The sequence below is a fragment of the Protopterus annectens genome, chromosome 7.part0, assembly GCF_019279795.1.
Source record: "Protopterus annectens isolate FY-2018-M chromosome 7.part0, PAN1.0, whole genome shotgun sequence".
Classification (NCBI taxonomy): Eukaryota; Metazoa; Chordata; order Ceratodontiformes; family Protopteridae; genus Protopterus; species Protopterus annectens.
In genome coordinates this window covers 1,062,612,580-1,062,637,705 of record NC_056739.1, presented here as the reverse complement: position 1 = coordinate 1,062,637,705, position 25,126 = coordinate 1,062,612,580, and the positions used below count along the sequence as shown (strand labels likewise).

Sequence of the window (25,126 nt, the reverse complement as noted above, 5' to 3'; positions counted from 1 at the left end):
CATTTGTTAATACATTATTTTCTAGTAGCAGGTTTTCTTGGCTCCATTAGTAACTGCTGCATGTCCTCAGTAAACAGGTGCCTAAAGGGAATTAAGACCCTACCGTTCAGGTAGTCAGATGAAGTTGAGTGGGATCAGGTGTTTCAAACACCCCTGTTCTTGTGGAAAACGACCCACTCTGTGAGAAAGCTTGTAGTAATTGCTCCTGGCCATTTCCAAAAGAACAGAGAACCACTGCTACCTTAGCTAAAAGGGAGTCACCACCACAATCTTTGGGGAAAAAACCCTGAAAATCAGTGGAAGGGGTGAAAAGGCACACAACAACATTCATGGGAATGACAAGGCATCTGTCTTTCAAGCCTGTTTGGAAGGAATCCTGGAGCAGAATTTCATTAGTTGTCTGCTCTAAGAAGAGGCAAACAAGTTTACTTGAGGAGCTCCCCCACAGGTGGATTAATTCTTGGAAGACCCAGATGAAGTTTCCATTAGTGAGGGTTTATCCTGGTCCTACATAGCTTGTCTGCTGCAGGGTTTTACAGACCTTGCAGTTTTATACCTTTGGAAACATCTCTCTACTTCAAGTCTGGAAGCATCTTTAGTGAAAGTCTGGAGAGGAGGCTGAAGGGAGAAGGGGACCCCCAGACTGCAAGAGATATGGTCTGAATCCACAGAACCTCCCACCTTACAACACCCAGAATACGGACCTGAAAAGATAAAGGGTGAAGATGCTGAATCCAGAGTCTCCTGAGGTACCACTGGATTTCTCTCATATGAAGTCTAGCAAGGAGAATCATAAGAATCACAGATACCATGTTCTCAGAATACTGAGAAATTCCCTTTCAGAAACCTGGTATCCACTGGAAAAAAACTTGGGATGAACCTATGGAGCATCTGTACTTTGTCTGGAGGAAGAAAAGCTCTTCCCATGGTGGAATCTAACAGACATCTCAGAAAAAACAAGTCTGTGAAAAGGGGAGAGAGAAGATTTTTGTAGGTTCACTTGAAAACCCAGAATGAGGGAACATTCTTAATAATTTCTACGGACTCTTGACAACTGGAAACATAGTCTCTAAATATAAGCAATCATCCAAATACAGAAAATGTGAATGCCTTGAAATCTGCAATAAGTAATTACTGGAGCCAGTGAATACCATTGCAGCAGTACATAGTCCAGAGAGTAAGACAGAGAACTGATAATATAAAGCAGATACAGAAAACCTTAAGAAACATCTGAACTGTTTGTCAATGGGAATGTGATGGTAGGTATCTTTTAAATCCAGATTTACCACGAAAGATAGTAAAAGGATAAGAGGTTACTGGGACTAAATGGATAACATTTTGAACTTTGGGACCCTGACAAAAAGGTTTAGAAAGGAGAGGTCCAGTACAGGCCTCCAAGTCCTTTCTCTCTTTGGCACCAGAAAAACATCCTTGAATTAAACCCTTTGCCCGCGTAGCAGGCAGGCAATCCCTGCAAAAGCATAAGTTGCAGAACTGTTGCTAACAGGGAGATATGGTTTACTGGCCAAGTATGAATCCCCTGGAAAGGAGGGACGGATTTCCTTTGCCAGGCATACCCCTGCTGAATTACTTTTACTAACCCATTTGTCTGAAGCCATCTTGGGCCACAAAGGAAGATGAAGACTCAGAAAGAAAGAGATTGCCAAAGTGGGAGCCTGAAGAGGCAAATAGTCATTCTGACTTTGTGGACTGTCCTTAGTTTTCACAGGCTTTACTTTTATTTTTGAAGCCTCCTTGCCACTGCTTTTTAAAATCATATTTGGAAGAACCTTGCTGCTTGAGTTTCTTTTTGCAAAAGTGGTCAGAGATTGAAGGAAAGTTTTTATTTGCTTAAAAACAGGAGAGTTGAAAGATTTGGGTCACCCAATGAATTAACTCCCCTCCCGAACCACACCTCTTAAGTACCTTAGCTACAGAGGAGCTAAAAAGAGCTTCCTTGCCAAGAGAAGTATATATATATATATATATATATATATATATATATCAGTTTTAACATCTTTGGAATGTTTTGAAAATGAAGCCAAGCAAATCTTCTCACGACTGACCCAGAAGAAGTAGCAGCATAAAAGTACATTGAATGCCTCTTTAGTATTTGCTTTTCATGTAATTAAACATATTTAAAGAGTTTCATGGTAGTTAAAGGAGATAATGGTTATATTCTGACATAGGGATGAATAAAACATTTGTTAAAAATATGGAAGTATTAATATATTACTGCCTCTCTCAGTATTTTCGTCATTATCTTTCCACATATTCTTAACTTTACTTAACTAACATTTATTGCATTTGTTAAAAAAAACAGTGACTGAACAGTTACGCCAGAAGTAAATAATTGTCTTTTTAAAACAACACTTTTACATGTCTTACAAAAGCTAGGTTAAAGCAGTAAACACTTACTGGAAGCACAGGATGGTGCTACCTGGCCATTCTGGCATGTACACATATTTGGTCGTGAACAAAACCCATCTCCACAAGAATTTCTGCAAATTGCTGAAAAATAATAATTGTGCCCGTTAGTAAATTAAAACAATCCATTAAATAATGTCTCATAACTGGAATTAAAACACTGGATTAACTTACGGACAATGCACTGATTTCCACCAGGTAATGTTTTCCACCCCGGACAACAATATGCATTATACGTGGATCCACATACATTAGGCCTAAAGGAAAACAGTAAACAAATATTTTTTTAGTCACAGTACCAGACTGAATGTGGTAGAGTAAGTAAATACATAAACAATGAAATATGTGATTCTTCTACTTTTTGTGACTTATTTGTGATCACTTATTTTAACTCAAACATTTCTTTAATGCATTAGCTGCAATTTAGGGTTCATTCACTGCATTTAATTTATTTATTTTCTAGATACCTCACTGTGTTTTGTTTAATACAACTGTTTTCCATGGATATCAGTGAACCTATTTATATGTTTATTTATTTATTTATTTTACATTTGTTGACCGGGCTAGTCCAACTGGATATGTCCATTTTCAGTGGAAACCCGGGGAGAAAAGCTCCAACAAATACAAAAAAACACAATATCATTTATAATATGAGACATTTACAAATACAGCTAAATTTACAGATACTCATCTCATTCATTACATTTTGTTGCATTTCTGTAAACAGGATCATGGTACATTTCAGCTATGGTTAGCCATTCAAAAACATTTCCTAATAAAAATTTCATATAAGAGAATACTTTTTTTTTTTTTATTTATTCTTCAGTAGGAAGTATTTAGAGAGACTAGACACAGTGTAGTTTAAGAGAAAAATCTATAACAGAATATATAGTAGCATATGAGTAGTCTGGGATGAGCAGAGCTAAGTTTAATCAGACGGATAAATGCCTAGTCAGGTTTAGTCCGGGGACACAACCAGTGTGTTGTAAGGTAGAGTTTTAGTCTATTTTTGAAGAGTGATAGAGAGGGAAGAGAGGAAAGGTTACTGGGGAGAAGATTCCAAGCTTTTCCGACAGCATTAGAGAAGAGAGATTCACCAGCCTTGTTGTTAGGTTTAGAGGTATGTAGAAGATTTTTGTGTGAGGAACGTAGTGATTTCAGATTTGTATATGGAGTTATGAGGGTAGATAGAATAGAAGTAATGAATGGTTTATAGAGAGTTTTATGGCCAATGGTTAGTTGATGGAATTTAATCATGTTTTGTAGTTCAAGCCATCCTAGCTGCTTTATATTTATGCAGTGATGGGTTCTGTAAGGGTTTCCTGTTGCAAATCTAGCGATGTTATTGTAGGAAATTTCCAGTTTGCTGAGGTTATTTTTAGAAAGGTTAGTAAAAATAGGTGAGGCATAGAGGAGAGTAGAGATCAGATGAGTGTGAGCTATGGTTGTTCTAGCTGTGGGGGAAAGGTAAGGTTTAATCCTATAGAGGGAGCCAAGTTTTTTGTTGACAGTTTTTATTGTATTGTTGATATGGGTGTCAAAGTTCAGATTGTTATCAATGGTGATACCCAATAGTTTGGTGGTTGGCTCGGGTGATATAATGGTACCATTAGTGGATGCAACTGAGAAATCAAGTGGAGAGGACTTATGAGTCAGATTAAAGAAGAGGAGTTTAGTTTTTGTTTTTTTTTGGGGGGGGGGTTGTTATGTAGTGTACAGAGTGAAGTAATTATGATGTAATATCCGGGAAAAGGTAAATCAGTTAAGCATTACTACAGCACAAGACCCAAACTTAACAAATGTTAAGCAACCCCTGCTTAAGGTCACGGTGAATTTCTTGACAACCATGTCTTGAACACACAATAAACAGGTCATGGTTAGCCATCAGCTCATAATTCATCATGTTACAGATACTGATGAAGAGGACAAAAGCAAAATCCCTACCATTTTCTTACTCATTAACAATCTAATTCCAAACACTTAAAATTCTATGCTGTGCACAGGCAATCCTAAATTAAACTTATATTACCCTGACTGTCCTACAATGCTACTCTTTGTGTAGCTGAATACTGTTTTTATTTAGTTAAATGAAGCACAGCATTTAGAGGCTTTATTAATTCAAGCACATAAAGATACACTAATGAATGGAATGCATTTTTCTTTGTAATCAAGAGGAAAGTGCTGGCTACAGTAAAAAAGAAGTACTGCTGTGTACACTTAGCATAAATGTAGATGTTCGAGTGTATTCACTGTTGCAGTCATCACACTTGGGTTATATGCCTGCAGGTAGCCCTCAGTCGGCCCGAATACCAGAGACTTAGTATTTCTGCATCGGATGCTGCCGCTCCAGGACTGACGTCAGTTCATCAAGGGTATAAAAACAGGCAGCCGATGCCATTACATCAGTTTTTCTTGCCCCAAATGACAAGAGCCCCCCAAATAGGGAGTTAGGTTATGGTGGGGAAAACACCACCAGTAAAAATGAAATATCAACACCAATACCCCAGAAGGGGTTAGTAATGGCCAAAGATAGGAGAGAGAGAGAGAGAGAGAGAGAGAGAGACAAAGAGAAAACCAGGGGGCTGGAGGGAGGGAAACCCAGACTGCAACAGTGAATACATTTGAACATCTACATTTATGGTAAGTGTACACAACTGTACTATGTTTTTCGTGTTTCACTGTTGCAGTCATCACACATGGGTGGATTCCCAAAGCTGAAGAAGGGAGGAGGCAGTCAAGAAGAGTTAGGGCTGGCTAGTAGGCCTTGCAAGATTGCTGTAGCAAATCCTGCCCTGGATCTGGAAAAGATAGGCAGGTGGTAATGCTTGGTGAAGGTGTGTACAGACCTCCAGGTAGCAGCCTCCAAGATGTCCCTGGTAAGGACTCCCCTGAGAAATGCTGTAGAGGTAGATGTTGCCCTAGTGGAATGTGTTCTAACCCCCTGAGTTGTTGGTTTCCCATGGTGCTTGTAGCAGAAATGGATGCAGTGTGCTATCCATTTAGAAATAGTTTGCTTTGAAATGGCCTTGCCCTCTACCCCTGTTGCAAAGCTGACAAGTAGCTGGATTGATTTTCTGAAGGGCTTAGTCCTATCAAGGTAGAATCTGAGCTGTCTGTGCACGTCCAAGGAGTGCAGGATCCTTTCCCCTTTATTTTGAGGATTAGGGAAGAAGTCTGGCAAATGGATGGATTGATTGAGAGCCACACTGGGCACCACTTTAGGCATAAAGGAAGGGTTAATCCTGAGGGAAACCCTGTCAGCATTGAAAATAATGAAGGGTTCCACAGCCATCAGTGCTTGTAGCTCAGACACTCTTCTAGCTGAAGTGATGGCTAGAAGCAAGGCTGTTCTCCAAGAGAGGAATTTTAACTCTGCTGATGCAGCAGGTTCAAAGGGGAGGACGTGTGAGCTTTTCCAGTACAAAGTTAAGGCCCCAAGCAGCAGTGGGTGCTCTCCTTGGTGGCCTTAAGTTGTTTGCCCCTCTCAGGTACTGTATGATAAGAGGCTGTGAGAAGAGAGGTGGCTCAGTGTTGTAATGAGCAGAAATGGCTGAGGCATGTATCTTAATGGAGGAGAAGGACAGGCCTTTGTGGAGTAGATCTGCTAAGTAATCCAGGATAAGAGGCAGAGAGGGCAGTGTTGTGTCCTCTCCTTTAGATTGAATCCATGAGTAGAACCTTTTCCACTTATCAGCATACGATTTTCTTGTAATGGGTCTTCTGGCTTCAAGAATGATGTCCAGCACCTGTTTGCTTAAGGTCGCTGGGAAAAAATTCAAGGAATAAGCCAGGCTGCAAGATTTGGGTTTTGTAGTTGTGGATGCAGAATCTGTCCCTCCTGCTAAGAGAGGAGGGTTGGATTCTGGTGTAGGTGCCAGGGTGGCACTGATGTCAGGCTGCGCAGGAGTGGGTACCAGTGCTGGAGTGACCAGTCTGGGGCAATCAGAATTGTCCTTGGTCTCTCCTGTTTTATCTTGAGTAATACTCTTGAAATGAGGGGCAGGGGGGAAAGGCATAGATTGAGAGATTTACCCACTGAAAAGATAGGGCATCCACTTTCCAGGCCCTGCTGTGAGGATTCCTGGTGCAAAATTTGCTAAGCTGGTGGTTGTAGGGGGAGGCAAGGAAATCTACCTCTGGGGTCCCCCACTTCTGGATCAGAAGGTTGAAGGTTCTGTGCTCCAATTGCCACTCGTGTGGGTCTAGGAGATTTCTGTTTAAGTCGTCTGCCAGTAAGTTTTGTTTGCCTGGCAGGAACTGAGCTTGCAGATGGACTTGAATGTCCAAGGCTGTGTTCCACAGGGCCCTGGCTAGCCTGCAGAGTGAATAGGAATGGGTTCCCCCCTGCTTGTTGATGTACCACATAACTGTGGTGCTGTCTGTTTTTATTAGCAGTTGTCCTGGAAGGATTAGGGATCTGAAAGCTGTCAGGGCATTCTGTACAGCTAGCATCTCTTTTTGGTTGAGGTGCAGATAAATTTGAATTGGGCTCCAGTGGCTCTGAATACATATTCCGTCCATGTGTGCCCCCCAGGCATAGTCTGATGAGTCTGTGGTTAGGGTCTGTGTGGCTTGTGGTTGATTAAATGGCAGTCCCTTGTTGTGGTTGTATGCTTCTGCCCACCAGAGGAACTCTGTCCTTAGACAGGATATGATAAGAATGACTGTTTCCAGGTCCTGAGAATGTTGGCACCACAGACCTTTTAAGTACCAATGGAGTTTCCTCATATGCAGTCTTTCATATGGAATCAGCAGTATACATGAGGCCATGAGCCCTAGGGCTTGCAGTATTTTTCTTGCAGATAGCTGGGTTCTGGTGGCCATTTATTTGAAGTAGTCTGTCAGATAGACTTGTTTTTCTGAGGTGAGGAATGCCCTCTGGGAAGTTGTATCCAAGCTTGTTCCCAGGAATACAATATTTTGACTGGGTACCAGTTTTTATTTCTTTTCATTGATGGTGTACCCCAAGGAAGTTAGGTTTTTCACAAATGTCAGGTGCTACAGCAGCAATTCCTGACTGTCCGCCTGAATCAGGCAGTCATCCAAGTACAGATAAATTTGGATATTTTTCTGCCTGTCGTATGCAATGTCTGGAGCCAGGCATTTTGTGAATACTCTGGGCACAGTAGATAAGCCAAAGGGAAGTGAAGAGAACTGATAATGCATAGACCCTGCTCTGAAATGCAGATACTTCCTGCATGATTCCCTTATGGGGATATACAGATAGGCTTATTTTAAGTCTAGGGTGACTAACCAGGCATCCTTGGCTAGCATAGGAAGAAGCTGTTGCAGGGTAAGAATTTTGGTACCACCAGGAAGGTGTTGAGAATGGAAAGATCCAGGATTGGGTGCCAAAAGCCCTCTTTCTTGGGTACCAGGAAAAGTCTGGAGTAGAATCCTTGACCCCTCTGTTCTACTGGAACCGGCTGAATAGCTCTGATATTGAGCAGAGAAAGTACTTGGTTTTGAGCCTCTGCCCACTGGTTTGGAGGAAGGTCTGGAAACCCGCTTGGGGTTGGCAGTGAATGGAAAAAAAATTTGTACCCCTGGGATACAATGTTGAGGATCCACCGGTCCTGAGTGATGGACATCCAGTTTTTTGCATGAAGGGCAAGTTTTCCTCCTAAGGGCACAAACAACTGGGCAGGGCTGGGGAGTGGTGTAAAGAAGTAATTGTGAGCTTTTTCCGTAAGGAGGTGGCTTACCACTCCCTGCTTTAGGAGTGGGGGCACTCCATTGCTTAGATCTCTGCATACCCTGAGACTGAAGTCTGGGTGGACTGTTTCCCTTGGGTCTGGTTTGAGAAGGCCTGCAGGGGGCTGGAAAGGACCAGTGTTTGGAAGGGCAATGCCTACTGAATCTAGGGGGTTACATTTGTAAGAATTCTTTAACAGTCTGCATAGACTTAGCTTTTTATTCCATCTTTTTAAGAACCTCTTCTGCTTTGGTGCCAAACAAACAGTCCTTATTCAAAGGAGGTTCTAGTAACTTTGATTTGACATGGTCTGGCAAGGTCTGCTCCTTCAACCAAGCATGTCTTCTCAGTACAGAGCCAGTGACAGCTGCCCGGCAAGATGCTTCTAGGGCGTCAAAGCCTCACTGCAAGTATGCTTGCTGACTTGGCTTGCAGAGTGCATAAGCTCCTGCAATTCTTTATTTTCTGCACAGTCTGAAAAGGTTGCCACTTTTTGTTTAATAAGTTCCATAACATGTTGCTGGTACTTCAGTATGTAAAACTGACAATTCAATGCCCTAATAGCAAGAGATGCAGAGGTATATACCTTCTTAGCCCATCTGTCCAAAGCTCTGGAATCCCTGTCCGAATGGGTGGGATTCTTGGCTGTAGTAGCCTTGATACCTTTAGGCCCCTGGGAAATGATCTCTGGGTCAGCAGTAGGATTTTTGAAAATAAATTTGTGAGTGTTAGGTACTCTGTAGTACCTGTTTGGTTTCCTAGGGGCAGGAGGTAAAGTGTCAGGAGTAAGACTGGATTCCATAAAAACATCATCTACAACATCCAGGACAGGGGGTATTGCTAAGGGCTTGTGTTGAGGCAGCTCTAGAAATTCTCTGAGTCTCTTTTTGGACTGAGGATAGTCTTGGCATTCCCAGTGGAAATGCTCTCGTAAGGTATTCAAGGTTTCATCAAAAGAAAAATCCTCTGGACGGGAGGCAGAGGGAATGGGTTCCTCTGCATCTGAATCCTCATAAGCACATAAGGGCATGTCTTCATAATCAAAAATTTCAGAGTCATCAGACTCCTGGTCTGTAGAAGCTGAAGGGGACTGGACTCTTTGTCTCTTAGCAGGGGAAGTTTGACTTTCCCTAATCAGCGTAATAAGATCTTCAGCCATTCTAAGCATTTGTTTTTGTGGCATAGGAGCAGGAGCATGTGCTTTGGTCATCGGTTTTCTAGGCGTAGTGCATACTCTGTGCCTAAGAAACTCAGTAGTTTTGGTTAAAAAAGAAGTCGTTGGTTTGAGTCGAACATCGGTTGAGTGAATAACTGCCTCAGAAGCCGGTGCCTGCTCAGTGGCTCTGGACCCATCCAAGGTAGAGACATCCACAGGTTCCACAGTTGATGAAGAGTCTCACTGCATACTGGACTCCAAATGGGTCTCAGTAGTGGCCTGCGAATCCACTGAAGTGGGCATCAGGGGCAGCAAAAGTGCCTCACTGAGTACAGGCAGACTAGCGACTAGCTTAAAGGAAGCATCGTCGGCAGCTTTGGACCTATGCGGTCTGTCTCTGTCTTTATATTTATGTTTTTTTGGAATATTGGTAGTCAGATGGCTTACCAAAGCCATTTCAGAATACGGAGACTGAGAGCGAAAGAATTTAGCTACAAAGAGAGCCCAACGATGAATGATTCGGACATTAAATAAGGCACAAAACCGACAGCGAAGTAAGAATGAAAATCTCTGTGAGGTATTTGCTTTCCACAGGCAAGACAATCGTTAACTTTTTCTGACATCGGTTAGAGCAAAAAAAAGCATCCCTAACAGGGTACTTAGCTTTAGAAGACTTCAGGATTATTAAATTCGTAAATGAAAATTCAGGTAGCGGCCAACTGGCACTTGCGGACTGCTTCTGACTCCTCGGCAAGAAAGACTGATGTAATGGCGTCGGCTGCCTGTTTTTATACCCCTGACGACCTGACGTCAGTCCTGGAGTGACAGTATCCGACGCAGAAATACTAAGTCTCTGGTATTCTGGCCGACTGAGGACTACCTTCAGGCAGATAACCCAAGTGTGATGACTGCAACAGTGAAACACGAAGAACATCTGCTAAGTACTAATTATGGTATTCTGGATCTTGATTTTTCTGAGAAGTTGGTATTTGTAAGTCAGAATGTTGTAATTATTCACCTGCACAAAGTATGATACCTGGAGGGTGTATTAATTCAACCACACAAAGATGCACTCGTATCAGCAATTACTTTTATTTTTAAGAGTAAAATGCTGTTTGTTGCTTCCTTGAGATAATTTTTCTCTGAAAAATACAGTCGTGTGCACTTACCATAAATGTAGATGTTCGAGTGTATTCACTGTTGCAGTCATCACATTTAGGTTATCTGCCTGCAGGTAGCCCTCAGCCAGCCTGAATACCAGAGTCTTGGGATTTCTGTGTCGGATGCTGTCGTTTCTTCCATGACGTCAGGTCGTCAGGGGTATAAAACATGCAGCCAATGCCACTACATCAGTTCTTCTTGCCCCAGATGTCAGGTGTCCCCAAAATATGAATCAATTATATGGTGTGAAATACCCCCAGCAAAAAGCAAATACACGTAGCAAAAGAAATGCCAAACCAAAAAGGATAGTTGAAAGCAAAGACAATCAGGGGGCTGGAGGGAGGGTAACCAGGACTGCCACAATGAGTATACTCGAACATCTACATTTATGGTAAGTGTACACAACTGAACTATGTTCTTTGTGTTTCACTGTTGCAGTCATCACATTTGGGTTGATTCCCAAAGCTAAGGAAGGGTGGAGGTAGATTAAGAAGCATTAGGCCTGGCAAATCCAGCTCTGGATTTTGAAAAGATACGCAAGTGGTAATGCTTGGTGAAAGTGTGTACTGAGCTCCAGGTTGCAGCTTCCAGGATGTCCCTGGTAGGGACTCCTCTGAGAAATGCAGTAGAGGTAGATGTAGCCCTAGTGGAATGTGTTCTTATCCCCTGTGGGGTAGGTTTTCCATGGTGCTTGTAGAAGAAATGGATGCAGTGTGCTATCCATTTAGATATGGTTTGCTTTGAAATGGCCTTCCCCTCTGCCCCTGCAGCAAAGCTGACTAGCAGCTGGTCAGATTTTCTGAGAGGCTTATTCCTGTTCAAACAGAATCTAAGCTGTCTGTGCACATCTAGAGAATGCAGTATCCTTTGCCCTTTATTTTGAGGATTAAGGAAAAAAGTAGGAAAATGAATGGACTGATTTAAAGCCACACTAGACACCACCTTGGGCATAAAAGATGGGTTAGCCCTGAGGGAAACCCTGTCCATATGGAAGATAATGAAGGTTCCACTGCCATAAGGGCCTGCAGTTCAGACACTCTTCTTGCTGAAGTGATGGCTAGAAGTAAAGCTGTTTTCCATGAGAGGAATTTCAACTCTGCTGTAGCAGCCGGTTCAAAGGGGGGAAGTGTAAGTTTTTCCAATACAAAGTTAAGGTCCCAGGCTGGAGTGGGAGCTCTCCTGGGGGGTCTAAAATTTTTGGCCCCTCTAAGGAACTGTTTTACCAGAGGATGAGAGAAAAGGAGTGGCTCAGTATTATAATGAGCTGAGATGGCAACTGGGTCGGGTCAAGTGTTTGGAGGTTCCCAATGTCTTTGTTAATGAGTTCCATGATGATGTGCTCCATAGCCTTGCAGACCAGGCTAGGCAGGCTTATGGATGTCATTCTTGAGGCAAGGAGGCCTAGTACTAGAAACTCCTATTCAGAAAAGTGGAAATACTGTTCGTAATCTAGTATATGAGGTAAGCTGGGCACAGTTGTGGCCATCCCTTGAGACTGGCTCCAGGAACAGTATCTTTTCCACTTTTCTGAATAGGATTTTCTAGTACTACTTCAACCACAGCTTCTAAACAAGCTTTGTACCTAATAAATAGTGGACTGCAATGGTTATACCACTGCACATGGTCTGCCCATCCATGGTCCCAGGAAACTACTAGCCATGATCAGCCTGTTGTGCAAGGCTAGGAGAGGATAATCATGGATATCATAAATGATGATATAAGTAATCTATGAACACTGGGGCCTAGTCAGTTTGGTTTTGATCAGGACAGGTCTTGTCTGCCAAACCTGGAGGACTTTTTTGAGAAGGTTACCTAAGTGAAAGGTGAGGGCAAATCAGTACATCATGAGTAGCTCAACCTGGCCAAGGCATTTGACATAATACCCTACTTGGGCATTGCAAACAAGCTAACTAAATTAGGTAGTAACTCTTATGTCACCCACTCGGTAGTCAAATGGCTCACTGACAGGACCCAAGTCGTTAGAAAAGGGGAATCTATCTCCACAAAAAGGCTGGTTACTAGTGGGGTTCTACAAGCTTAGTGCTGAGACCACTGCTGTTTGGCATCTACTTCTCTGATGTCAAGACTAACATGAAGGACCTCTGGCTGAACAAGTTTGTAGATGATTGCAAATTGAGAGCAGTCATCGTTTCTCCCCAAGATACTAATATAGTCCAAGAGGGCCAAATGCAGACTAATAACTGGTGTCAGAGTCATAAGCTAAAACTCAGTGCTAAGAAGTGCATCACAGTATCTTTCAACAAGATGGTTACCCCTTCAAACTACCACACTGACAATACACCTCTGAGAGTAGGCCCTGTAGTGAGGAACTTGGGAACACATGTAGATAGAAATTTGGCATTTGACCAACATGCTTCTAGTGTTGTGTGGATATCATTCCATGCTGAAAAACTTGTAAGTAAAGGTATGGCATCTAGGTCCCAAGAAGTCTTTGTCCCATTGTCCTCTGCCCTCATAAGAACTAGCATTGAATGCAATGCCCCCTTCTGTATGTACTACACTAGGCATATGCAGCAATTGGGGCATCCACAGAGATTTCTCACAAAAAGAATAAAGGGGTACATAACAAGTCCTATACAGACTGCCTCAGATCAATGTCCCAACATTCATTTCCTTACAGGCTGCTGAAAGGCAACCTATGCCTAGCCTGAAAAGCTTCCCCCGATGCAGCACTAACAGACCTGTTGTACATTCGAAAAAAGAAGTTATGTCTTACCATAACGTTCCGTATGTGTTGTCTATCTTCATCTATTCTTGACTGATGGGTTACGATTCTGATCATCTGAACCGATCTGGCTGTTCTGTAGCTCACATCAGCCAAAAAAATCTCTCAAGCTGCAAGTCTACCCACAATGCCCCTCTCCTGATTACCTCAGATTGAGTTTCCAAAAGACAGAAAAATAGAGTAATATAGGTCAGAAGCCTTGTCCAAGGTGCCTAAAACAATAAGAAGCCAGAAGGTTCCACCAGAAACCTGAAGGAGGGGGCAAGAATAGATGAAGATCGACAACACAGATGGAACGTTATGGTAAGACATAACTTCTTTATCTGTTGTTGTCAACTTTCATCTATTCTTGACTGATGGGACAGAGTCCCCAGCTACCTTGTACCCTGGGAGGTCTTACGGAAGGACATTCCTGAGCACCATAGAACCAAAGGATGCTCTGCCCCAGTGACCATATCCAATTTTTTCATATGCATAATAAAGGTATGAGGCTTGGCCCAAGTTGCAGCCGTGCAAATTTCTGACATAGAAGCTTTGGCGTGGAAGACGGCAAAAGTTGCCACCAATCTAGTAGAATGCACCTTGACTGGTTTTGGGAGTTTCATATTCAGGTTCTTGTAGATGAAAGATATACATTCTCTCAACCATCTGTAAAGAGTTACCTTGGCCACTGATCTACCCATAGTGGTACTAGAGAAAGATACAAACAATTGTTCAGATCATCTAAACTGTTTAGGTCTATCTAGGTAAAACCACAACTGTATGTGTGCATCCAGAAAGTGAAGGCAGTACTCTCCTTTGTTAGAATAATTTGAGAAAAATACAGGTAAGTCTACAGACTGATTTATATTAACATCTGAGATCACCTTAGGAAGAAAGGTTGGATTTGTCCTGAGTGACACTCTTTCCTTATGGGAAATTAAGTAAGGTGCTTTAGAACACAGGGCTTATAATTCGGAGACTCATCTCACGGAAGTGATAGCTACAAGAAGTAGCGTCTTCCAGGAAAGGAACTTTAGATCACAGGTAGCTACTGGTTCAGCTGGTAGTGCTGTAAGTGACTGCAGTACTAAAGTCAGATCCCAAGGAAGATCTTTAAAGGGAGGTTTTAAACATATTGTACCCTTTAGGAAAACCTTGCAAAGTCGGTGAGAAATTAAAGGTTGGTCTCCAAATCCGATATGAAAATTTGAGATTGCCGCTAAGATAACTTTGACTGTAGAAGCAGAGGCTCCTTTATTAAAGATGGCAGTCAGGAATTCTAGATTTTTTTCTACTGGTGCTGAAAAGGGGTCTAGTCCATTGTCAGAGGCCCAAATAGAAAATCTCTTCCATTTACTTAGGTAGAGAGTTCTGGTGGATTGTTTATGAGATGCCAACAAAATATGCCACACGGGAGAAGGTAAAGCATTATGCCTGATGACTATCAGAAGTGGAGAAACCAAGCTGTTAGCTTGACAGTCTGAAAATTAGGATACACTATACCCTGGGGATGGGACAGGAGATCTAGAACTGGGTCGAGAATCCATAGATGGCAAAGCAGATGAGGCCAAAGGAAGGGAAACCATGTCTGTTGAGGCAAATTAGGAGCAATGAGGATCACTTTGCTTCTCAACCAAGATGCTTTCTTTTGAAATAATGGGATCAGAGGGAAGGGGAGAAAGGGGTAGAGTAGACTCAGGGGCCAATCATTAAGAAGAGTGTCTATGGGGGACTTCCCCTGAGGGGGAATTAGGGCAAAGTAGCTTCTGCACTTGTTGTTCAAACAGGCAAACGGGTTGCAACAAGGCTGGCCCCAATGAAGAAAAATCTCTTTTGCTACTCTGGAGTTCACAGACCACTCGTGAGGTATGAGGATGCATCTGCTCAATTTGCCCACAATTACGTTTAAAGTCTTCAGGATGTGCACTGCTATTAGAAAATGGTTGGAAGATACGGCCCATTGCCACACTCGAAGGGCTTCTTGACACAATGGGTAGGACTTGGTTCCCCCTTGTTTTTTGGTGTACCAGACCACTGACATGTTGTCAGACTTAAATAGCTATCATCCCTAGAGGTAGGGGAGAATGAAAAGCTTGCAGTGCCAGAAGCACTGCCCTTAGTTCCACTACACTGATATGGAGTTGGCCTTGGAGGGAGACCAAATGCCTTGGACTGTCTTCCCTAGATAATGCCCCCTTACCTCATTTGGTAAGTATCCGTGGTCACTATGGCCTTGGGCTGTGGGAAAACAAACAGACAACCTCGAAGAATCTCTGATGAATGCCTCCACCAGGTTAGATCGTTCTTGCACTGACTGGAAATTAAAAGTTTAGTTGGGATTTCGCAGCGTTGACTGTTATGCCCAATTGGCGGGATAGGTCCAGGATGAAGTTCTTGGCTTGTTGTAGTAGATGCCTGGAGGGAGTGCAGAGAAGCCAGTCATCTAGATAAGGAAACACTCAGAATCTGTGTAGCCTCAAGTGAGCTGTGACCACTGCCATGCATTTGGTGAACACCCTGGGGGCTGTGGTAAGGCCAAATGAATACTCTAATCAAATCAAAAGGTGCTTCAACAACGTATTGGTTTAAGGGTGCACACACTTATGCAACCAGCTTATTGTACATTTTTTATTTTTTATATGTTTTCCCCTAACAGATTTGTTTGTTTTTCAATTGAATTGTACAGGTTATAGGTCACATTAAAGGTGGGAAAAATTTTGAAATGACTTATTGTGGCCTCATTTTTTTATATCACAAAAACCTGGCATTTTAACAGGGGTGTGTACACTTTTTATATCCACTGTAGATTGTTAAAGGACAGCATAACATATCTGATGACACTTACGCCTATTAATGGCATCTCCCATTTAAGTGGATAGTCATGGATCTTGTAAGTCCACTAGTAAATTCCAGACAATAAATACATTCCACTGACTAAACGATTATGTCACTAAATTTCCCACAGAAGTGCCCCTGTGAAAAGTCAATGTTAAGTCAAAAGCTAAAGAGGTACTGTTACTTTTCTCCAGAGTATAGATTCCCACAGAAATACTCATGGACAAAGAAATCCATTTAATGCTTAGGGTAATACACCAGCTTGTCTAGTGTTTACTTTAAAACAATTAACATTCAGTGCACCACCCTCAAACTGATTGGTTAGTAGAGTGCTTTAAAAAACTCTCCAGTCTATGCTAAAACTGGACAAAGATCAAAATGCAAAACTGGGATCAGTCACATCCTAAATTACTTACTGCTATAAGAGACATACCTCCAGCTTCAAACTGATTTATCCTATTCAAATTACTACATGGTAGGAATCCCGAAGGCTTAATGGATGTATTAAAAGAGACTAGAGAGGAAGAGGAAAACTCACTTAAAAGTGTGATGCCATGGACAGGATAAAAACGGTAGTGCCAATAATTAAAAAACATTTGGAAAAGGAGCAAGAGATGCAACAGTGCATGTACAATAAAAAAATACTTGACTCAAGTTGTTTATAAAAAGGGACAAAGTGTTATTAGCTCCCTAAGCTGAAAAGATGTTCCTAACAAGATGTCATTGACTCTTTGAGTTGATAGAGAAAAAGGAATAAAATGAACTACACCATAAGAAAAATTGAAAAGAAAAGAAAAGACCACAGTAGAAAATATTACAAAAATGTGCTAAAATCATGGAGGTAAGCTAAAGGTTCTGTAGCTGTCCTGTGAGATGATATAGATACTAACAGCAGGGAATCAGGGAATTCTATCGCTGCTGCTCAAACTGACAAATTGCCTAGAAACAAGTAGTAAAAGACATCTTACTGAAAAATAAATTTTTTCTCTGACCCATCTATCAGAACAAATTTAATACAGAATCATAACTGTGCCAGGCTGACACGTATAGGATAAAAGTGCCCCACAGAAAAGTAAGACATGAAGAAGTGAAAAAATGTGTACTGGTTGTTAGTAAGGAGTCCCAAAGTGAGCAGAATAGTCCAAATGTGATGGCACTCAAGTCATATAGCTCCATATGCTGTCATAATGATTTCCAAAAACTGAATGCTATAAACAGATTTGATACTCTTCCAATGCCCACAGTGGAAAAGGTGATAGGTTAGGCAAGGCAATGTTTCTGTCCACCCTAAAATTAACCAAGGGGGTACTGCACTACTCCTGAAGCCAAAGAGAAGACACCATTCTACATCCCTGAAGCTTTTTTCAGTATGCTGTCTTACCCTTTGGACTTCATGGAGCTTCTGCCATGAAAGAAGTTCTGCAACCTTCAGACAAATACTCAGCTGTGTACCTTGATAATATAACAAGTGGAACTCATATTTATTCAAAGTAGTGGACTCTTTAAGACAGTCAGTATTATAGATAATGGTGCCAAAAGAAAGCTTTCTATCACATATGCCAAATACAAATTTGTGACTGGGAGAGGGTAATTTACATGACAAAGATATAAAACAGAAGATATGTACTCAGTAAAATGACAAGTGAAAGCATTCTTGGAACTTGCAGGCTACTTTAGAAAATGAATTCCCAATTTCGCTCCCATAGCCTGTACTTTGATAGATATTGCAAGATGTAAGGTGCCTATCTAGATAAGGTGAACCATAAATGCTAATAAGGCTTTTGACCAATGGTAGCTATTTTTGTTTGCCTCTGACTTTACTGATCCCTGTAATCTCAGGATGTAGGTGGTAAGGAACATCTTGTCTGCTGTCTAAACAGGCAGACAAGTAAGGCTGAGATAAGACACTCTGCCATAGAGTGAGCATGTCTCACTATAAAGTGAGAGCTAACTTCTTTGATGTATTACTTGTTAAGGCATTGCTTCACTTCATTAACTGACCACGTATATCCTTCTGTCAAGGTTTCTACATCTATAGTTCCCTCAGATTACAATACATCTAGCTGATAAGGCCACTCTTAAAGAACTCAACTGCCAAAGTGGCATGCTTCTCCAGCTTCGGATCTAACGTTTGTTATAAAAATAGTATCACCTTCTTTTGAACCTGCTGAATCTGAAGGCCAGAAATATTGAGATTTTGAAGCACTTACTGTAGTGTAATCTGTGCTGATATTTCCTAATCGAGTAGTCTTTCCATTCTTTTTCCTAATCGAGTAGTCTTTCCACTCTTTACAGTGTGTGTGTGTGTGTGTGTGTGTGTGTGTGTGTGTGTGTGTGTGTGTGTGTGTGTGTGTGTGTCTGTGTGTGCATGTGTTTGTGTGGGTAAATGTGTATGCACGTGTGCATATATTTATGTGCACGTGTTTTGTGTGTGTACACGTGTGTGCACTTGTCCACTCTGTGTGCCCATTCACACGTGTGTGCCTGCATGTGTGCGATCACCCATGTATTTTGTGCATACTCGCACGTTACAGTATGTGTTTGTGCATGTCTATGCATGCATGTATGCATTCTTGTGTGCATGTGCTTTTGTGTACGTGTGTGTTATAGTATGTGTGTGTACATGTCTACGTGCGTGAGCATGTACTGTGTGCATCTGTCCATGTCAGTGTTTGCTGTATGCATCTGTTTGCATGTGTGAACGTGTGTTGTATGCATGCGCACATGAGTGAGCATGTACTGTATGCATGAGTGGTACGTGTGTGTGTGTGTGTGTGTGTGTGTGTGTGTGTGTGTAGCAAGTACTGCTTCTATTTCATTCTGATTGAAAATAATTGGAGATGTGGTGTGGCCACTGCTATTTTCAGACTGGGACATTTGCTTCATTCAACTAAGAAGGACGCTGCTTAAGTTAAGAAGGAATAATGGAAGGAATTATTTGCAGTATCTGCAACTGTTTCTGTTTTTGAAGTAATCACTCCCTTATACTCAGCATTCATCAGGTCAATTACTAATGAATGCAATGACCTGTCTGTCTTTCTGTGACTCGAAATATGAAAACAATTAAAAAGGCCCCAAAAGTTCCTAACCAAAAAGATCACAGGCCTAAAGTCATTGAGCTGCTTAAGAGAAGCTGGAAACTCTATCCATTTATTCACTGTCTTATGAACTTCAGAGGGTAAATCTCTGCCTCGCTTATCATGGCATTATAGACCTGATTGTTTTGGGCTTCCGGTTTCTTTGCATGTCTAATATCTTCACCAGTACAAAGACCAAGGAACTAAGTATTTCCAACAAATGAATAAAACACTGTGGAGGGGCAGATTTATACCCAACTCTTAAACCTCTGGAATAATCTTCCCTTACATGTTAATAAGTGTAACTCAATATCTTCCTTAAAACATAAATTAAATAACTGGATGGGAGCCCACAAATTTACTCTAGGAATAACAGGTATGGCCCTCCTGTAGGAAGAAGGTCCAGCCTGAGGAATGTACTGACAAGGCGAGAACTGCCACAGACTCAGTGGTCTTAGAATATCTATGAATCTATGAGATGGTGTTACTTTTACTCTATAGCTTTGTACACTGCAGTAACCATTGAGGACACAGTCTCCACCCCAGAAGGGATGTTCAGTTACATACTTGGTTTAAGCATGGCGGTGAATGCTTGGTTATTAGTAATTAGTACTAATGTACTGCCACTATTGCCCTCTTCTTTACCGCTAAACCATTCCATAGCTGTATAAGAAAAAGTGTTTAAGGTAATAGTACAGCTCTGTAAACTTACCAAACGGTAGATGCTCGAATGACCACTGCTGTGGTACCTTACCTGTATAGGTTATATCCTGCTAAGGGCATAACAGCCGGCCAGCTTCCAAAGCTTATGGGGATCTTCCACGCTCCTAAACTATTAACCAGCTCAAGCAGAGATGAAGAAAAAGAGTGATTTGGTTACGTGTTTCACAGCTTTCATGCCAACTGAGAGAGGGAGGCTAAAGCCTTGCAAAGTTCAGTGCTAAGAAAGTAAAGTTAAAGGTTCTCATCCTAGCAACAAAAACACACAAAAATGGGGGGGGGGGGGTAAGTCATTCGAGCACAGATGATGCCAAGGCCCTGGCAGAGTTCGTCTTGATTCTGCCTAGAATTGCACTGTTCTGATGAGTATAACAAAGGGTAATAGCATAAGATAACCATTTGGATATAGTCTGTTTTGACACAGATTGCATTTTTTCTTACCTTCACAAGACATGAATCAGAGTTCTTGAAAATTTTAGCTCTGCTAAGGTCCTCAGAAAATAGATGCCTAAATGGTATTAACAGACTCCGGGCACTTAGTTGCAGTTGTTTGGAAGTGAGATGTATCAAATGCCCATTGTCCTGTGTGAGTAGATCCAATCTGTAAAGAAGCCTGTGGTAACTGCCCCTGACCATTTCCAAAAGGAGAGAGAAGCACTGTTTACTGTTTGAGTTGAGTAACCAGTTGAGCCCCTAGGGTTCTGTACTGGGTCCTCTCCTGTTTGGCATCTACTTTTCCATAAATTAGTTAGCTGCAGAACTCTCTCTATGACACAAGAAAGCCACAACACCTATCTACAGGAATTAGAATAATTTTCCTAGGTGATCTAAACTCTCCAACTACACAAGCACATAGATTCCTGGACTTTGTCAATACCAACACACTGGAACAATTAGTTGAGTACCCACTACGGGGGATAACATTGTGGATCTTGTCCTTACTAATATTGGGGAAGCATCTTGAGCCATCCCTTGTCTATCCTCATCAGCTTATTATGTCTGGCCATAAAGCAGTCTCCTTTGAAATAAAATGGAAACCAGAGATCCCTTCCACCCAAAGTACCTTTAGAAACTTTTTTAAGACAAACCAACTACTCCTAAGTGATACAATAGCAAGCCTTAAATCCTCGCCTAGCCCAGTTCACTCCACTGAATATGCAGAAATGTATTCCACCATACTGTACTAGCATATAAACAGCTACACAGATGCATCTGTACCCTGTAGGAACAAGTGCATGCACACCCCAGAAACAAACCCATATGATGGAACCATAATATCAAGAAGCTTTACAATAAAGGGAAAATACTTTTGACTAAAAGTAAGAAGAGTAATTCCCAGAATGTTAAAGCCCTTGTCACTGAAATAAACAACTCAGGAGCTTAATAAAAAACACCAAAGCCAAGTCTGCAACTAAAATAGTTCCCCAAGTCAAAGAAAATTACCATTTTTTTTAGTTATATTCATAATCTCAAAAGCACAATGCAGCAATGCACTGAGATGACAGTGAATGATGTTGCCTATACTGAGACTGAAGATATAGCAAGCCTACTGGCCAATACATTTCGCTCCAACTTTATCCCTCTCACCACTCCATCTGTCCCTCAAGATATCTTTAAAAGGCAGGCCTCCAGCTATCACACAAGACCAAGCCCTAAAAGTGCTATCAATAGCTAAAAATATTGTATCAGTGGGTCCTGACAATATTCATGGATGCATCCTAAATAGCATGAAGCATGATTTAGCCACACCCCTACCAACACTGCTCCATCTCAGGCCTCGATACAGGTTTTGTACCACGCGAATGGAGACCAGCTACAGTCATTCCCCTGCATCAGGGAGGACCTTCAACCAACTAATGCAATTAGAAATCCATAACTCTGACCAGCCTCATACACAAAGCCATGGAAAGACTTATCATGGAACTAATGTGAGAGATGTAACTATACCATGAAATTAGAATCAGTCCTCTCACACAACAATAAACAAGACACCCAACAGGTTGTTAGCACACACACAAGATCTGGTTAAGACACATAAACCCACATATACAGAGTTACTCACTAAGAGCCAGCCTAAAGCCCAGAGACCTCCCAAGCGCAAACAACACAAACATACCGGTTCATGAACAGAATCCACCACTACACATAATAACACACATATCAGTGTCTCAACAATTAAGCACCCTATGGCAAAACACCTCAAAACCTAATGTTCTGGTCATAGGCAGCTCAATACTGAAGCACACAGATGACCCCCTTTCCAGGATGAACAAGGGGAAGCTGCCTTTCAGGTGTCAGGATCCATCAAATCATGCATGTGGTCAAGTCACGCAACACCAATTACCGTTATGAGTCTGTCGTTGTACATGTTGGAGAGAAAGACTTGAGACATACCTCTCTCAACTATATGAAGAGAGACATGACTGAACTCTAAGATTATGTGTCCCAGGCAGGTATGTTTCTAGCCCTAAGCAGCATTCTACCTTCACCTAGGGTGATGCCACATTACAGTCAAAAAATGTTTGAGTTCAATAATTGACTTAGCTTCTGGTATCACTCCAGGGGGCTCCAGTATCTGTAAAGGTCACCAAAGCAGTGGGTGAAGGCAAAATGGTACACATTGCATTCATCAACCTGGCCATTCGGGCATAGTAGAAAAACTAAACAAACTGGGAATAATAGCAAAACAAAATGGAGCTTCCAATAAAAACAAACTAGAGTAAGAAAAAACAAAAAAAACTGGTTGCCAGAAAAGCGTAAAAACGTTTAATTCAAACTACTACAATACAAAAACATAAAAGATGAGCGCTTTCATACCAACAAGGTACTTCTTCAGATCTAACTCAAACAGCAGTGCACACCATTAAATATGCTAATGTTTAAGGCCACATGACCTTAACAATGGCTTAAATGGGATGTAATCATTAAGCCCTACCCAACTGATTGCTTGCAACAAAGTAATCCAATTGATTTCAAGACATTCAGTATATGTTCTTATGTCTCATCCTCTCAACCCTGGTTAACCATATATATATATATATATATATATATATATATATATATATATATATATATTTATTCATTTACATTTGCATTTATATATTCATATTCATATATTTTTATATACACTTACAAATTCATATATTTATATTTATATATATATATGCTATGCTTCTATAACAAGTGATGGTTTATTTAATATATGTTAAGTTTTGAATAAGTGTAGCAACACCATAGTATCATTTTAAAGATCTTGGTATTAAAACACTTACTCAATATCAGTATTTTTACACATATATTACATATTTACAGGATGCAAAGTTTTCAGAATTTATATTTATACTTATAAGAGATGAACACATAAGAGTTTTGTAGGATGTATTGCCTTATAATTTGTTTTAACAACTTCTTTTTAACTGTTTAACTTTAACTTTTAGACACAAGTAGCAGTACCTACTATTGTATTGTTTCTTTTAATTGAATGATTGTAATTATATGTTTAGAATTGGATTAATTAAGTTGATTGAATGCTTTAGAAATGCCTATATATATTTGAATTCAAAGCTGTTAGTTGTAAGGCTCTGAAGAAGCGTGTCTTGGCACACGTGAAAGCGCTTGTCTTTTTACATTAAATATTTACATCCATTTATTGTGGTGGTCGCCTTCCAGTTTGTTTCTACACATTTGTTTCACTTGTTTCTGGAGCAGACCTTTGGGCTATAGCGACTGTGTGTTCTTAGATATATCTTTATTGTTTCGAGTCGCTTAAGCCACACGATGGATAATTCTTCGATAGAGCTTGATTTTGCACCGGAGAAAACGGACCAGAGGAGGAAGTGGGAAACTGTTATGGACATACGAGATAATCCTTTCCTTGCTATGGAGCTTTTTGTCACTGATTCAAATGTTGATGTTACCAATAGTGACAACTTACATGAATTTAATGTGAGTATGAAAGAGCTAGAGAATATGTTGTACAAGCTACAGAGGTTTACTTGGCAAAGAAGACATTTAGAAGCATGTTTGCACTTTAAAATAGTGCCGAGAGGGATGAGAGTTCTCTGCATGCCCACCTATGGCGACAGCCATCCGGACTTGTTGAAGAGGTGGCAGCAGTTGAACCTAGAACTAAGCTATAATTATATTAAACTATTGTTGGGTTATTTTTCTCCCATAGAGAAAGAACTGAGCACTAAAGCTGAAGCCTTATACAATAAATTTAAAGGGGCTATGTACATGCAACGTATAGAGTCCCTACTAAATCAAACTTGTTCCTATGGCGAGAGATTGCAGCAAACTAAAATGCGTAAACTTCAACGAGACTACTTTGATTTTACGAACAGTCAAGTCTTCTTATGGCCGAAGAACAGGAATGTCAGAGAGACTGGGTTTGTAACCAATACTAACGCTGATGTTTTTAACACTGAAGCACCTGCTTCTACTACAAGCCAAAGTGACACTACTGCTTTAAATGATCTGCCTGCAGCTCTAGGGGTGATGATGTCATCAGCGAGAGTCTCCGTTACCCCTACAACAGACTCTAACTATACGCCACCGCTGAACCAGTTAGCTCTACCATGCTCCACTATGAATAACACTGGAGCTAAACCGAAGGTAGCATAGACCCATATTGAACGTTTTTTACCCCTTCCAGTACAGAGCCAACATGGAACGAGAGGGAGGTCCGACAGCAGAGACAGATTCAAGAGGAAGCTATCGGGAGAACAACAGGGTCGGAGAGGTCGATGGAGGAATGGAGCAACTTAATAGTCAATTTTTCCAGGTACATTTTGACACCCATGGACTGTGAGTTGTTGAACAAAGGTTTGAACTATATACCTGCTCAAATTAGCAATGTATCTGAAATTTTGAAGGACTTGAGACTTTTTTTACGTAGTGTATCTTTGAAACTGCTTTTTAACAACAAAAAGGTTTCAAATGATGTTTCCGATAATACTACTGATGCTTGTTTTAGAAAAAAGAGTACTTTTACGCCTGCTTTAACTCCTGTAGCTGAATGTTTTTTGAAAATCTGTGAAGATGACTTGTACAAATATTACTATGATTTCAAACATAATGCATTGTTTTTTAATACATACACTACTGAATGGGATAGGATTTACTCTCTGAAACGAAATAATGATTTGGTGATTAAATCAGCAGACAAGGGGGGAGCAATAGTTCTACTAGACACTAATGTATATGTAGATGCGATGCTTGCACTTTTGAAGGAAACCATTACCTATAAACCAATTAGTCATTTAGAACTCACCAAAATCATTTATAAAGTACATCAAGAGCTTTATGAATACTTAATGTGTAGACAG

The 25,126-nt window shown here is 41.0% G+C and overlaps 1 protein-coding gene across 3 annotated transcripts in view; it reads right to left on the bottom strand.

Annotated features, from left to right (window-relative positions):
- FBN1 (fibrillin 1) overlaps nucleotides 1-25,126 on the bottom strand; it is a 4,097,759-nt gene that overhangs the window by 3,778,091 nt on the left and 294,542 nt on the right. For all 3 annotated transcript variants that reach the window (XM_044077620.1, XM_044077621.1, XM_044077622.1), the window contains exons 3-4: nucleotides 2,602-2,684; nucleotides 2,419-2,511 (exon numbers count right to left, since the gene is read on the bottom strand). In XM_044077620.1, the coding sequence (XP_043933555.1) occupies nucleotides 2,419-2,511; nucleotides 2,602-2,684 (176 nt within the window). The remainder of the gene's footprint in view (nucleotides 1-2,418; nucleotides 2,512-2,601; nucleotides 2,685-25,126) is intronic.